This window comes from Fusarium tjaetaba, assembly GCF_013396195.1.
Source record: "Fusarium tjaetaba strain NRRL 66243 chromosome Unknown NRRL66243_c0000133, whole genome shotgun sequence".
Classification (NCBI taxonomy): Eukaryota; Fungi; Ascomycota; class Sordariomycetes; order Hypocreales; family Nectriaceae; genus Fusarium; species Fusarium tjaetaba.
In genome coordinates, this window is record NW_023501329.1 from 54,600 (window position 1) to 70,094 (window position 15,495).

Sequence of the window (15,495 nt, forward strand, 5' to 3'; positions counted from 1 at the left end):
AATCTAATAAACAAATGGAATTATATTTGCAGAGCTCTGCCATGTGTTGTCCTACAAGCTTGTTTCCCAGGGTATATCTAAACTAACAACAAAACATCAACCCCATACTCCATGGAATGCATCAACTCCAACTACTCCTCATCACTTTCCTCCATCTGCTGTCTATTCTCCCGCACGTGATCAAACAGAGTCTTCTTGGGCTGGCTCTGATTCGACATACGTGATGTTCGACGGCTCGTCTGACCCCCTGGAGCCAATGAACCCACGTTCTCTTGTGAGCGTCTAAATCCAGGATGCGAAGAGTAAATGCTCGACGCTGCAACTGACGGGGCGACCGAGGCTCTTGGCTTACCACCCCGTGCTGGCCGAGGGGTTGACGACTCCCCATCAATAGATGGGATACCCGTCTTGAGTCCGTATTTCCGACAAAAATCTACATGTGCTTGGAATTGAGCATAGGCGGTAGACTCTCGAGTGCCTCCGCTGGTTAGCTCTACAGTGTCTGGACGAGGGGTTGAACTCCCTGCAGCACTTTCTGGGGGAGAATATACCGATGCAGGCTCCCACTCAGTTTCCGTAGGGCTATTACGGGCAGTAGTATCAGGGGGTGTCGGTCCTCTGCTGAAGCTGAGAGGAGGTGGCACGGCACTTGGGTTACTGTAGACAGATGAAGTTTCCATCTGCTCATCTGGCACGATGCTTGCTCTCTTTCCATTATAAGCAGAGTCTCTTTGTTGGTTTGACATAACGCTTCGTCTCGTGACAGTAGCGGTCGAGTCTCTCCTCTGCTGCTCAGGTGCAAAGTCCCTCTGCAGTCGATCATCGAGAGACATGTTCCGAACACTCTCTGCATAGTCGCTGAAGGCGGGATGCACATCGTCCTCAAAGAGTTGTCTTCGTTCATCGGCCGTAAGTCCTTGCTGTTGCATCTGACAATCCATCCACAGCAACGCTTGGCAGTCTACGTCCTCATCCATCCAATTTTGCTCGCCCTCTTGCAACGGAGCACTCAAGTGACTGGATCTTGATTCTGGACGAAGAAACATGCTTCTGTCCTCCTGGCTGTGGTTGCTGTAGCTTGGCCGAGACGAGTGTTCAGGAATCGATTGCCGAGCACGCGCACGGCCGCGGCTACCGTCTTCGTCATACGCTCTATATGGGTGGCCGTATACTGATCGAGATGAAGATCGAGATATATGAGATTCTGGACGTTCCCCTCTCAGGGAGTTGATGGTATTGATCAGATTGGTAAGTTTTTCACTGATCTCAGCACTTCCTGTGTAGATAGCCCTACGACTATTAGTATGCTGGTGTGATATCCAAGACTCAATAACTCGGAGAAGTCTTGGGTCTCTACCACTTTGCTCGATATGGCGATCCCTTCGCGTGGTCAATGTCGCTCGCAGATCGCTCAGCACCTGAGGTCTACCACCAATGACCGACATGATGCAAGCTTCGCACTTGCTTTTAACCACGAGGTTTGTGGGCGAAACACGTTCGTAGCCAAAGGTGGCATTGAAAGCTTTACGACCGATCCAAAGTCCTGTCACGGCATCAATGCGATCCAGCCATGCAATAACAGCATTGGGATAAGCGATACGCCGTCGCCAAGTGCGCAGAGTCTGGATACGCTCTGTACATTCGGCGATGATCAAGAGCATAAGTCGCCGGATCAGCTTAGGATGAAGACCATGATGGGCTGAGCACAGACATGCTGTTGGCGAACCGTCGGCACCAAGTCTATAAGACAGGCTCTCAAGTTTGGCAGACAGACGGGCCAAGAGTTTGGTGGAACGGCGGTTTGACTTGTCGAGATTAGCTACACGAGCTTGCTGGTCTAGCAACCACTCTTTATTTGGCACAGCTATGTTGACTCCTGGATCCATCCACAACAGGTCCGTGAGTTCGTCAAGCTGATTGTTTGATATATCAGGTAGTGGGATATGCCTGATCTCCTCATCAGGCTCGTGATATGTACGATGGGGTACCATTATGAACACTATGAGATTTGTTCTTGGTAGAAGACAAGAAGTTCAAAACAAGGCTGCCGCATCAATTTTTTCAAAAGGTTTGTTCAAGAGGAAGCAAAATCACCATCAATTTGCTCCGTAGAAAACCGTAGATCCTGGTTGTTTGCTTCCTTCACTGGCACCACATGCCTTATATAAAAAATCTTGAATGGTGAACACAGACAGTGACTCGAGGGCATCGTCAATGTGTTCCTTAGTCGCGGCGCACGTCCTCAGCGCGAACAGAGCGGTAACAAATTCTTCAACAAAATAGAGTACTCCGTACCGGTGGAATGGATCTGCTGTTCTCGGAGTGAATGGCTTTGTGCGAACAAGGTACCGATTTGGACTATCTCTCAAACAAAGTGTTAGATAGGGCTGAAATCTTGCTGTGTTGTTCTGCACACCTACCTATGGCTCCCAAGATCAACTGTTGAGAGGAGCCAAGGTGTGGAGGCAACCCGGAGAAGCCACAGGCTACCAGCAAACATAGTGCTATGGATGAATAGGTGAATCCGCTTGTCGTTCGATCGAGTTGAAAACAAGGTTCTCGTGGAACATTTGTCCGATTTATATTTCTTCTGACAAAGGGAACGAGATGAACAGTTAAGTTGTTCACATACTGCTGGAGCCGTGTTGGGCTCATCAACGCTGTCCATCGAAAATGCACCAGTCCTTTCAGTCGTAGCGTTGCGTAACAAACCAACTGCCAGAGATAACTCCTAGTAAACAGAAAGGGCGAGGAAAATACGATGGCTGTGGCACTAGAATACAAGAGCAAATTGAATCGGCATCAAACATTCCTCTCCTTGCGTTGATACCTATCCTTCAATGCAACGCCTTGGAAAACCAGAACTCCGTGATCATGCTCATATGTCGTTAGTGAGGGGTATCAGACTTTGGTCATCAACTTCGGACATATCCATGTCTCTGAGCCTGTTGTTCCATGCGTATCCGCTCCATGCGGATCTTAGCCGCCTCGGTGCCGTCGTCAGGTTGGGCCATCTCCTTGAGCCAAGGATGCTGCAAGGCTTGCTTTGCAGTAATACGATGGGCAGGGTCGTAAACGAATATTTTCTTTAGCAGATCGACAAAGTTCTTGAGGAAAGTGTTGTTTCCGGGAATGATTTGCTACTATCTGTTAGCACGAGCAATGTCAAGCCATGCAAAAGGTTCTTACATCGAGGTGCTTCATCGCCTTCACAAAGCGACGGGAGCCGCGGGTTGTATCTGGCGTAGGATAATCAAGCTTGAGTCTCTTGAAATATCTGAAAGGTGTCAGCATGTAAACCAGGGAACATTTCAAGGGGAGACTGACTTTGAGGCGGCATTACCACCACTTCTTGTAGACATCTTGTTGACAGCCTGGACAAGATGACTATCGATTCTGGATCCGACGACAGCCTCCATCATGGCCAGGTGTTCCAAGTTATCGTGAGTCTGGAAGAGAGCATCACCCGTAAAGAACTCGACAAGGATGCATCCTATGCTCCAAATGTCGCAAGGGAACGACCACCCAAGTCCAAGGATGATTTCTGGGGCACGGTAGTGGCGTGTTGAAACAACCGAGGAGTGGTACTCGTCTTGGAATGTGGCAGAGCCAAAGTCGATGAGCCGAATCTCTGTGTCCAGTAGAACACGCCGCTGTGTAGCTTGGCGGCTGATAGTTGAAGAAGACGAAGGAATCTTGCGGTTATATGTAAAGGTCTGATAGGCGTGATTACACAGCAAGATATTCTCAGGCTTGAGGTCGGTATGGATCAAGTTGAGGTCGTGCAGAACTAAGTCAAATTAATATACTACCAAGCAAGGTTGTTCATTAGTCCAACTTACAAGCAACACTAGTGAAGAGTTGTCGGGCAAAACTCTGAATCTGGCTGTTGGGAAAGGGAACGAATCCATTGCCCTTAAGAAAATCGAAAACACTCTGATCGAGCAAGTCCATGACGATACAAATGTGACCGCGATAATCGAAACAGTCTCGTAGATGGATGCATCGGTTACGGTTCTCTGCATCGTTTCGTTTGAGGGTTTCGAGAACACGAAGTTCTATCCGCGAAGCATCTCTGTATTTCTGAACTGATCGAATGATCTTGACCGCCACGGCCTTGTTACGTTTTCGATCGTGAGCTTCAACGACCTTGCCGAAGGTTCCCTGGCCCAGTAGGCGGACAATCTGGTCTGTGGACTGGGTTAGATAAGTCTCAAAAGAGAATATGGTAGACCTACACTTTTCTGTGAGTTCAGCATCGGGGACGACAATGTAATGACCATCGTCATCATCAACCTTGACGTTTTTGTTGTAATGTCGCTACCAGTTTGTTAATAATCTCATTCTCAATCTACTAAGTGATGTGGAGTCAAAACTCACGTCATGGATAACTTGTACGTTAACCTCAGAGGCCTTCTTGGGAGGAAAGGGCGGAGGCTTGTATGTGAAGAAGTCCCCGAGGCCATCTACATCGCGGCGTTTGGCTTCGTTAGCCACCTGTTGACGGGTGCGTTTTCGCTTAAGGGGAGCCAGTCCCTCCTCATACTGGCCGTTGGATGAGAGTGATGTCGGGGCGGTGGTGTTAAGTGCGGAATTGGTGCGGTCACTACTGGAATTGGACGAGCCCACTGGTGTTGACACCTGTAAAGGAGTGCTGTGTTGTGATTCGAGGTATTTGATGTGATAACCCGAGGCCTGGACAGTGCCGGACTCGTCTTCTCGTCTCCTCTTCTTAGCCACCTGACTGCTCGTGTTATCGCTGGGCGCAGCAGCAGTACCATTCGTGATTTTCCGGCTAGTGTTTGCTTCAGGCTCGGGTGTGTCGTCAATGACAATGATTTCCTTCGGCAGGCCATTCTTGTAGAAGGTGCCCCAGTCGGGCTCTCTGGAGCGTCTACGCTTTCTCGAAGGCTGCTCAGCGCGAGTGGCAGGGGCACGCTCCGTCATACTTCCTGTAGAGTATGCCGCGTCGTGTCGCGGGCTGGGTTCCTGAACGTGGTGTGCAGAGCGAGAATTAGAGTTGGTCAAACTTATTCCATTCGAACCCGATGAAGAGTATCCCAAAGGCGACAGCTGGTACGGGGGCGGCAGAATGGCAGTGTGGGACGGCGACACAGCCGAAGAGACGGGAGGAGGTAGGATATTCTGGTTCGAGACAGTAGAACGAAAATTGGCGCTGGGGTTCGGCTGATAGGTCTGATGATGCGTGTGCGAATGGGCATAGGAGGGCTGGTAATGGTGAGGATTGTAGTGTGGAAGCGTAGCCGTCGCTGTAGTTGGTGTTGACATGATGGGGAAAGCCAAAGCCACCCAAGGGCTTTAGAGAAGGCAGTAGCGATCACGAAAAACAAAAACGAGAGAGGTGCAGTTTCGCTGTATCGAACGGTACAGCCGACCGATCAAATCGTCGCGTCGATTCGTATGTGTAGGCCTTCTCGAGGTTCATGTATGTACGATGTAGGAATCGTGAGTGAAGAGGAGAAGGACAAGGACACAACCGATGAGCGAAGAAAGGCGAGATGGAACGGGACTGGGGAAGGACCCGGGGGGTGTACCTCCTAGTTTGGTGAATCGTTTTGGTGGTGAGGGTGGAGGATTGGATAGGACAGGATAGGATAGGTACGTTTAGGTGTGCCCAGACGGGATAGAGAGACCAAGGGCGAAGGGTGGGAAAAAAGCGCTCGTCCAGCGAAGGCCAGTGACCAAGGTACAGTGGCCTCAGCGTGTGAGTTTAGGGGTCAAGGTTACGAAGGGGCACTGTAGCAGTTGAGGAGCCCGGGCAGTCCACTTAGATTCAGCTTATCGCAGGTCACGTCTCGTTGGGTTTAGAATATTCTTGCTTTTCTCTCAAGAACTGAGACTAATGTGTGGGGATGAAATGGGCGAGGCGAGGGTCATAGCCAAAAGGCAGGCAAGCAGACAGTGGAGTGACTTGAAGAGTCCATCCAAGCCCGGTTGAAGGCGTCACGGGCATCCCATTTGTCTTGGAAAAAGCGTTGGCCAAAGTTACGGGTGGCCGGGGCAGATTTGAGGGGATCCATTTTGGGTGACGTTGGTCAGATAGAGATTTGCTGGTGAGTACATTTCCTACAGGCGGTGACGTCTAGTGGGAGCATGTATTTTTGGCGTCATCCTCAACACCTGGACTGGGCTCAGTCCCCATCAAGGAGTGGGTGGGATTTGTCACTCATGGATGCTATGTCTCCTCTCCTCTTCTCCTCTCGGGTTACGACTTTGGGGTCAAGAAGAAGAAGAGGCGGAATTCCAGTGGAACTGGGCAGGAAATACAGAGTACAGAGGTACTTTTATCGTACTGTGGCGGCGTCGCGATTCGGCTCTCCAGGCCCAGGGCACCTCAGTCGGAAAACCAGGGTCCATCACTTACAGGGCTTGAGTGGAAAGGGTTGTTTTGGGGAAGATGCCCGGCCAAGTGAGGCAAAGTGCTAAACGCTTGTGCCTGTCAGTGAGTGACAATAAAGCGCGGATACTTGATTCATCACTTTGGCTCAAATTCTCGAGGCAAGTAACCGAAAGGCCACAAGTTAGGGTATTGATCATAAAAGAGAAAAAGACTTAGGTAAAGTGTGAAGATTTTAGAATGATATTTTTAAAACTTTATAACGCCATTCTCTGCCAAGGTCTGAGGCTTGCTTGCTCCCGAGGTTGAGGCTGCGGAATGATAACTTCAGCTGTGGGAGAATAACGAGTGATATCTAATCTTGACCTCGAAGGGGTATCCCGTCCCTGAAAAGAAATAAAAGCACAGAGTACTCTCTATATCACCTGAGATGAGATTCTTTGCAATGTCGCTAGATTATCCTCGGCTGTCTTGCTTATTAGGCAATCTGGAATAAACCTTCAAACATATGTGAGGAAGAGCAGGGACCATCGTGTGAACAGAAACATTGGATGCCACTAAAATCAGTCCAGATGACGATATGAGACGTTCAGATCTCGGTACTTTAATAAACATTACGAACAAACCAGTTTGATCCCTTGATCGCTTTAGTATTTCAGGTAGATCCTCATCATTGCTTGACGTGCCTTATCATTGGCTTTTCGTGTCATCCATGATGGCAGGTGAGGATGACCTGAGAGGCTGGAAAGAGAGCCCGTTCTGTGACAGATGCGTTAGGTACAACAAATGTGTGGCCCACAAAGTACTACTATCGTATCGCACGCATGGCTCTGGCCTGCGTCTAAACGCCTCGGTACCTCCAAGGTTTCATGATGGAAGTACACAACGCTCCCTCCTGACACTCAGACTGTGTTCCGAAAGAAGAAAAATTGGTTGTGCCTGGACCGGGCAACACTGGGACTTTTCATCATCATCATTCGTTTGAGCTTGTACAGAGTTTGCCTGGAAACAAAACTCGACTTATGTTCATCCACCCACGGTCTTCAAATCAACAATTTCTTCTGCTTATCTCGACGATTTGATGGGAACCAGCAGTTAACAACATATCGGATATACGTCATGAGAGGTCCATTCACAGGGCAGCCATAAACGCGACCCTACTGCACAGAAACACACACAGAACCCACACTCACACCCTACGGAGCATGCACACCAAACAGTATCCATACAGTACCTATCACTTAACCTAAAGGTGACCATGAACAATCACACCTGTGTCTGTTCATATGTACAACTCCTTCGTGTAGGATTTGGAATTTGACTGCTTGATGACCGAGAAAAGAACCCCTTTACAGGCAAGTCAGGGACAATTGCAAATACGGTTCGGTTTGCCCGTTGGTACCTCTTTACCGCTTGAAAGAGAGTTCAACTTTAATCGCCTCGAAGAGTCTAGCACTCTACCTACCTAGGTACTTTCACACTCTCTCTCTGCGCACCTTAAAGAGCATCAGATCTGGTACGCATTTCGCCCCAGGGCAGGGTGACGCTGGCGGTGGGCCTTTTTAGCCAACCCAAGACCCTCCAGCAACCCCGTGCCTTTTCTGGTGCATGTTGAAGTGCTCGCTCTTTGCTGACACTTGTTGATGTCGGAAAGAATGTCTGAGGCCAAGGTTGTGGGATTGTTATAGCCATTACATGACAAGCAGTGCTCTGTGTCACTATAGCCCCCCTATTTCACCTTCAGCTTGGCTGTATGCCTGCTATGGCTCTGAAAGTACAATTGTCCGTCGTCTCAGCCCTTGAAGACCCCGGACAAGGCACCCCACACTTGCAGAGAGGGGATGGATGCCACCAATTCTGTCTCGAATCGTTCCGGGCATGCAGCCGTTACAATTCCAGAGCCTCGCTGCAGCATGACCACCAGTGATCAGTGGACAGTGGACACCGTCCGGACTTTTGCTGACCCAATGTCTTGGGCTGATGAGAGGTTCAGTCAGCTCACGGCCTCCGACATCATTCGTCGCAGCCAGCCGCATATCGAGAGGAGCCTGAAAGGAGCTGATACAACAAACAATAGCGTTAAAATTGATCATGTCGCTTCCCGAGTCTTGTTCGGAGGAAGCACGAGCATACTCACAACCTTGGCTGGACTTGGTTACTGAACAATGTGTTCGAGAACTTATTCGTACCATTTCACACAGGTGCACACACTCGTCCACTCTTGCGGCACATGCCCGTCTAGCCCGTCTCCCGCCTCGGCGATGGATCCCTCCTATCCGCCAGTCACTATTCCCCGGCTCCAGAATGTTTGACTTGGACCCTCCAATTACAGATTCGAGCATATGGAGGCCAACAACCCCAAATCGATTCTTTCCAAGGGCTTTGTTGCCCTTGGTAGGTTGCAAATGATTCTCTGTACTGTGGTAGTGAACGGCATCTCAGGTATCTTCTCTCTCGTTACTGCGTTATCTCTATGAGCCGACAGTGTGCATCTACTATGTATGTCTCGAATCAACTGTGACAACTCTGGCGGAGGGCGTTCCTTGCTACTCTCAGCCCAAAGGCACCCCACTGTGCGCCACGAACGTGATTGGGGTTCTCAATGTACGGTTTCCTGTTGGCTGGGTCTCATTTCCTTACTGACGGCGATAGGTCTATTATGAGGACATCAAACTTCGCATCCTCAGTCTCATCACGGCCATCATTCCGTTGCTATTCATAGGTGGTCCTTACCGAACCGAGACGCTACGGTACTTGACCAAATCCTCCTCATCAAATTATTATTAAGCACCCCCGTTTCATCAAACCCAGAAGACAACGAACGGGACGAGCTTTCGACTCGGCGTTTCCTGCTTCGCCTTGTGTTAACAGTCTCAGCAGTGGTCACTTCTGCCCCATCCAAGGCCACTGCCACTCCGTTATTGCCAACCCACCAACCAATACGCCCCACCAAGAATCGTCACCAACTTCCATGGCCATGTCACTTTGAATAGTCCTTATCTAGACAGTTCACGAATATTCCTGTGGAGATATATCTCACACATGAAGTGTTTTGTTCTTGCCAACATGAAAACAAAGAGAATTTACCCCTCTCTCTTTTGGTTATCACAGGATATGCAGTCTTGCCATTTGCTTGGTTACATTCCTTCAACAGGCGCGACGCGTCGGCTCAGCATCTAGCCTGGGCTAGCCTTGTCGATCCCGGTGGCGATAGTTTGACTGTCTGACCGAAATGTGCAATCACTAGACTTCCAAGGCTCTTCTCCGGCATTGATGATATTGGTTTGGTGAACTTTACACCAATACTTTATTGGCTGTGTTTTAACGGAATCAGTATGTCTTATTCGAATATGATAGGTAAAAAGAGCAACCCTAGGCTGCCGACTGCACCCTTATGGCCAACCCTAGACTTCAACAGCTGTCTATGTTCATCAAAAGGGTCAGTCAACATAGGTCGTAAGATCTAGGTCAAGAAGTGTATGATTCACAACATATTGCACTCTCTATAATGGGTGTTGTATGAGTCCATTCATCTAATATCTAATGATACAGTCAAGTCTAGCTCTAGTGGCTAAGTCGAGCAACTTCTGGCTCTGAAAAGCTCCTTTACCTGTGTTTTCTGCATAACATTTCAGACCTGGCACGCTCTCAAAGTAGCAAAGAATCTGTATCTACACTATAAACGCCGCCTGTACGGTTCTCGTTGTCTCTTGTATTTTCAAAACAACCAAGAGATAAGCTTTTTAACCTTTTTATTCTTCCGTGCAACTTTGAGGCAATTCTGGTTTGTTGACCAGCGACAACTTGCTTTCTCAACAAGCTCTCAAGGAAGCCTCTTGGCTGTTGTTCAGACAGCATGGTGTCACGAGAGATTGAGCAACATGTGCCATCGTTCCCACGACCATCATGCTAAGGGGGTTTCTGCTCTATACAACAGAGGCTGTTTACAGGCCACGGTTGAAAACAACCTTGCCATTCTTACCTCCCTTACCATGGAACTCAGGCTCGAGTGACTCAGCGCTCACTTCTTGTTGCTGTGGGAAGACAGCCAGAGCGAAAGGAAGGACGGCGAAGGAGGTGAGGGCGATCAAGCTCAGGTTGATGCCCAGGGGAATACCCTTGACGAGTGCTGGTCGTGAACGCACCCACTCCTTTTGCATGAGGTTCTTGTACCAAGCTTGCCTGCTCTCGATATGGTACAAGACCATAGGAGGAAGAACCATGATAGGAGACGCTGTGAAGACTCGACTGGCTGCGGTTTGATACACAGCGAGCTTGGCAGCAGACTGAGACTTGCCTAGCGAGGGTACATCCCGCTCCGACTTGCCTTCGGCGATGAGCTTCTGCTTGTCATCATCTGAAAGCACAGGTCGAACATCGATGCCCTTGACGATCTCGTCCCGGCGCATGAGATAGGTGTTGAGGCCGGCAGCTGTAGCAACGGCAGCGAAGGGAATCAGTCGACCGAGGATTTGGCGGGTGGAGGGTGTGACCTTGAGTCGAGGCACAATTGCGTTAAGACCAAGAGCGACAGAGCAAGAAGCTCCCACAGCAGAGAGGTATGACTTGATCATGACTTCGGTCGACATGGGGGAGGACTTGTTGCCATTGGCAGTGTTGAATGCGACATTGAGGGACTGGTTGAAGACTTGCCATCCAACAATGCCGACTGTACCCATGCCAGGTTGAAGCATACCAGCGGTCACGACGAGGTTGGTCAGGACATAGCAGGACATTCGAAAGGGAAAGAAGACGGGCTCGCCGGTGTCTGATGCACAGTGTCTCGTCAGCTGGTGTCACGATTGCACTCTGCCAGGGCCATATATACCAGGGTGCAGCGTAGAGTCAACAACCTTCTTCGCATGCCACAAAGATGGTGACATGTGCTCGATCTTTCCCGTCTTGTAATCCGTCACCAGCTTCTTGGCCGCCTCGAGTCCGGTCTTGCCCGCGAACAGGGTTCTAGAGAATGCGCCAGCACGGTCAGCTCATGATACTTGAGGTGGAGGTTCAGAGTTTCAGCAATTGGACTTACGTAGGATCTGTAATGCCCATTGTATGGCGCACCCGTCCCATATATGTTTCAAGGTCATACTGGGAAGCGGGAAGCTCCCGCGCGCCTGGTAGCGAGGCCGACATGTTCTGTGTGTAGATACGGGATGGAGTCTTTGTCGGATTCGAGATAACGAAGGTATTCGCTCGCGAGCAAGAGGGCGGCGGGAGGGAAAAACAAACAAGGCTTTACCTGACCTGAAGTAAAGCAAGGCGAGGCCAAGGTAAACAGTTAATTGACCGCTAGAGGGGTTCTTGTGGACTAGAAATGCCCGAATGACCACTTCGTGGGACAAAAAAATCCGGTGGAGGGGGATTGCTCTGAATAAACGCGACGATAAGCTACCGTAGCCGCAGGTGAGTCCCGCTTTCGGAGCCCGCACATGGCTTAATTTACGTACATAGAGCCCCGGCCAGGGCTATAAATCGTGGGGTTACGCATAAGCAGAATCGGGACGAGTCCCGAGTTAGAGATGAATGTCTCTGAATATCTCTCTAGAATTAATACAGAATTTCTGGGAGAGATCGCTATATGATAGACACAACTTGAAGCCCAAAAGAAGTATTCAGGGTCCATCTATATCGGGCCGGTCCCTTATCCGAGCAATGATATCAGTCACCCAAGAGATACCAAAATCCTAAGCAGTAAATCAACAAGCCGCGATTGGCGGGTCGATATCCCGAGTCTCCAACTCTGAGTACCGGATCTGCAAAAAGCACAATGCCGACGAGTGACCAGTCGGCAAAAGACATATTCCAGCAAGTAATCGACCACGCCAGGATTCGAACCTGGAATCTCTAGAGAGTTCGGAAGCTGGAGACCGAAATCTAGCGCCTTAGCCATTAGGCCACGCGGCCGGAACCTTTTATATCCCATGAGGAGCATCGCCGCTATTCTGTTCCAAGATTGGCACGTTGACCTGTAAGATCATTGCTGTTGATGTCTGAATGGTAGGAATGTCTTGGATATGTTGTTGATGGGTAAGAATTTGAGTTGCTTGTTCGCTGAAAGCCTGTTTCGAGGGTGGAGTTGCGGTGATGCTGAATCCCGTGTGTGCAGTCGCATATGCGGCCACCCTAGAGGACATGCCTCGACATGGATAGAACTTATAATTAGTATTGGTTATTAAGATATATCTAGTGAGCTTCTAATTTAGAAAGTTGCTATTGTATCTTACAACTTTGCGTTAACGGCTGTGAGTAGTTCGAGACATGTACCTACAGGAGAAACTCACATCTATTCTATTCCTAAGGGTCTATAGACATGAACAGTCCAAGTCACTTCGAACAATAAACAGTCATCATCAACAGGTCATATATAGCGTTGCAACTCTATACTTTTACTATCATACAAGTCTATTCATACCATGACCTTATTTGTCACCTGCATCCGCCATGAGCATAGCAATCGCAGGCTGGAAAGCAGCCGCCTTCTTGAAATCGCCCAGCTTAACACTCATGAGATCAAGAGCCATGAGAGCCTCGCCAGCCTGACCTCTCTCGTCTCTCTTCAACGACTCAGCCTTGACATAGCGTTGCGAGAAATGCGTGAGCAGCGTTCTTCGAGCCTTCATCTTGCGTGCAATCTCTAGTGCCTCGCCCATCGTAGAGTGGCCCTTCTTCTTAGCGTGAGCCAGCATGTCATCGTCGAACGTGCACTCGTGGATAAGTAGATGGGCGCCTTCGCACTCCCGAGCGAACTCGTTTGAGGGACGGCAGTCACCTGAGTATGCGATGCGGAGACCGGATGTGAGCTCGAGTTCTGTTCCGTAGGAGAGCCAGCAGTGAGGAACTGGAATGCGCTTGATAGCACGGAGCCCAAAGTCGGCGTTCTCGATCACGAAGGGGCCGGTGTTGTACTTATCAGGTTTGGTGCTGCTGCAATGGGGGAAATGGAGTCTGTGAAACCCAATATCCTCGACCTGAGAAACCTCTTCCAAGAGCGCCTTGTACCTTGATATACAAGATATAGCTAGCTTGGCATTGGTGTCTTCGATGGTGTGCTCGTACCAGGCTTTGATCATATTGGGAGTACCAAGGTGATGATCAGCGTGAAGATGGCTGATGACAATGCACCTGAGATCTCGGAGGATATTTCCAGTTTCCTCCTCTCCAAAGAGACGTCGGATTTGACCCAAAGTGCCCTCACCAACATCGAGAAGATAGTTTCCAATACCAGGTACCCGAATCAGTGTTGACGAAACATTGCGATATTTGCCTGGGATGGAAGAGCCAGTTCCAAGGGGGATGATTTCAGCATCGCGGCTGGGAATATCTTGTTCATCCTCTTCCAATTTTTGCAAAAACTCGGGATCAGATGTCTCTTCACGAGCCTTCCGTGCTAGTTCGAGAATCTCATCACTGACAGACTGAGCTGCCTCCATGAGATCAGGAAACGGGGCAATCTCACCCTCGCCGAATTTGAGTCGGGGCATGAGCGCAATTTTGGTTCCTGTCCGGCCAGACTCAACTTGTGGTCCATTCGGCATGGCTCCCTTGATATCGTTATCATATTTGAGGAGAGTAAATCTCTCAGGGTCGACCCTCCGTAGCTTGGTCTGTAACTGCCCAGGCCCAGCCAGAGAGATCATATTGGGGCAAGTGTCTTGGGCGCAGAAGAAGTGCTTCATCGTGGGGTGCTCATCCACAAACTTCTGGATTCTAGCATCGTCTGCCATTCCAGGACCGAGAATCCAGTACACAATAGCCACATGAGACATCAATTCGGAGTTAGACCATTCAGGCCGCTCCATAAAGGAGTCAATGAGGTCGCGAGATTCGATGTCGGCGAGAATAAATCCTTGGCCGGGCTGAGTCTCGCCAAGGACCTGCTCAGGGGTTACAGTGACGCCATCTTTTGTCACTACAGTATTGCCCGCAGTCAGCTGCTTGAAGTCAGTGACCTGTACTCCAAGCTCCTTGGCCTTCTGAGGGTTGAATTTTCCGCGGCGGTCGACGCATTTGACGATATAGCACATAGAGCTTTGGCTGTAGATTGTTGGGGGCAGTGGTCGATGTGTCACGTTGAGGATATCCCCGCTGCGATCAATTTGAGCCTCCTTCTCGGGGAATACCCAAACAATTTGATCCGGCTCTGTCAATTCTGACCCATCGCCTGGTCTAGGACCCTTGTAAAGCTTTGCTTTGCCTTCCTCCCGTATAAAGATAGTAGTATCTTTGGGATTGACCTCGCTCAGCTTGACAGGGATGAGCATACCGTTTCCTTTGAGTCTTCCATTGAACATGACTTTCTCAACAAGAGTGGTCGCATATTCAGGGTCTGAAAGTGGTGACCATTCTTTGAACTGTGCCTCCTCTTGGTCTTCACTGATGGCGATGGCGCTCGACCTGCGGCGCTTCTTTGGGCTGCTGGAACGATCTCGTTGAATGGGAATCTTCCACACACGGAGCACGTCGTCTTTCCAGTCGGGTTCTATGCTCTCGATTTTCTCAAGACGAGGGTTTTCTCTATGCTCATGCGTGCGCACAGAGATCGGTTGACGTAAAATGACCGGACGGCATGCGGCGAGAGTGTGGTTTAGATTCTCGCCACCGTGGATGTGAATGGTTTCGAAAGCAGCTTGCTTGGTCAACTTTTGGCCCTTGCTCTTCCTTTCCTCATTGATCAATGCCGTCTGTTCCCTGCTCGCCTCTAGTGCACCGCCAACTGTGAGAACATAGCCGAAGAGACCTCCAACCAACTCCCACGAGACACTGCCACTGAGAAAGACCTGTTCTGTTGCTCCCATTCCAAGTCTCCTGCTCTGAAAAGCGCGCTGAGTCCCTTCTTCGGGTCGCCCAAACAGATACGCCCGTTTATCGCTGTGGACAAAGAGACAGGTCCCGGGAGTGTCCACGGTGGGCGCCGAAGCGATCTCAACTGTAGTCGTCATTGGAGCACCAGCTGAATTCTCGCTCACTTTTGGTGTTGATATTACGATAGGTTCTGAGGACAGGCGGGGTTTCCTGAAAGCTCGAGACTTTACTTTTGGCTTTGAACCGTTCCAGGCTCGTCTGCAGAAATAAAGTCCAGGTGAAGTTGATGAAAAAGTTGGTGGTAATGGACGGCTACAAGAATTGAATAA

General features: G+C 49.7%; 4 protein-coding genes across 4 annotated transcripts; all 4 read right to left on the bottom strand.

The window, feature by feature from the left end:
- Positions 1-131: 131 nt before the first annotated feature.
- FTJAE_6771 (uncharacterized protein) lies at positions 132-1,991 on the bottom strand (the record flags this gene model as incomplete). Its single annotated transcript, XM_037353418.1, has 1 exon — positions 132-1,991. The coding sequence occupies one exon, from the start codon at positions 1,989-1,991 to the stop codon at positions 132-134; it is 1,860 nt and encodes a 619-aa protein (XP_037206127.1).
- A 924-nt stretch (positions 1,992-2,915) lies between these two features.
- FTJAE_6772 (CMGC CLK kinase) lies at positions 2,916-5,289 on the bottom strand (the record flags this gene model as incomplete). The annotated part of the gene is made up of 6 exons (XM_037353419.1): positions 2,916-3,140; positions 3,190-3,277; positions 3,328-3,790; positions 3,843-4,190; positions 4,239-4,320; positions 4,381-5,289. 6 exons carry the CDS (start codon positions 5,287-5,289, stop codon positions 2,916-2,918), a joined length of 2,115 nt encoding a protein of 704 aa, XP_037206128.1.
- Positions 5,290-10,302: 5,013 nt separating this feature from the next.
- FTJAE_6773 (tricarboxylate carrier) lies at positions 10,303-11,413 on the bottom strand (the record flags this gene model as incomplete). Its single annotated transcript, XM_037353420.1, has 3 exons — positions 10,303-11,126; positions 11,187-11,320; positions 11,394-11,413. The coding sequence occupies 3 exons, from the start codon at positions 11,411-11,413 to the stop codon at positions 10,303-10,305; spliced, it is 978 nt and encodes a 325-aa protein (XP_037206129.1).
- A 1,370-nt stretch (positions 11,414-12,783) lies between these two features.
- FTJAE_6774 (ribonuclease Z) lies at positions 12,784-15,303 on the bottom strand (the record flags this gene model as incomplete). The annotated part of the gene is made up of 1 exon (XM_037353421.1): positions 12,784-15,303. The coding sequence occupies one exon, from the start codon at positions 15,301-15,303 to the stop codon at positions 12,784-12,786; it is 2,520 nt and encodes an 839-aa protein (XP_037206130.1).
- Between the last annotated feature and the right edge of the window lie 192 nt (positions 15,304-15,495).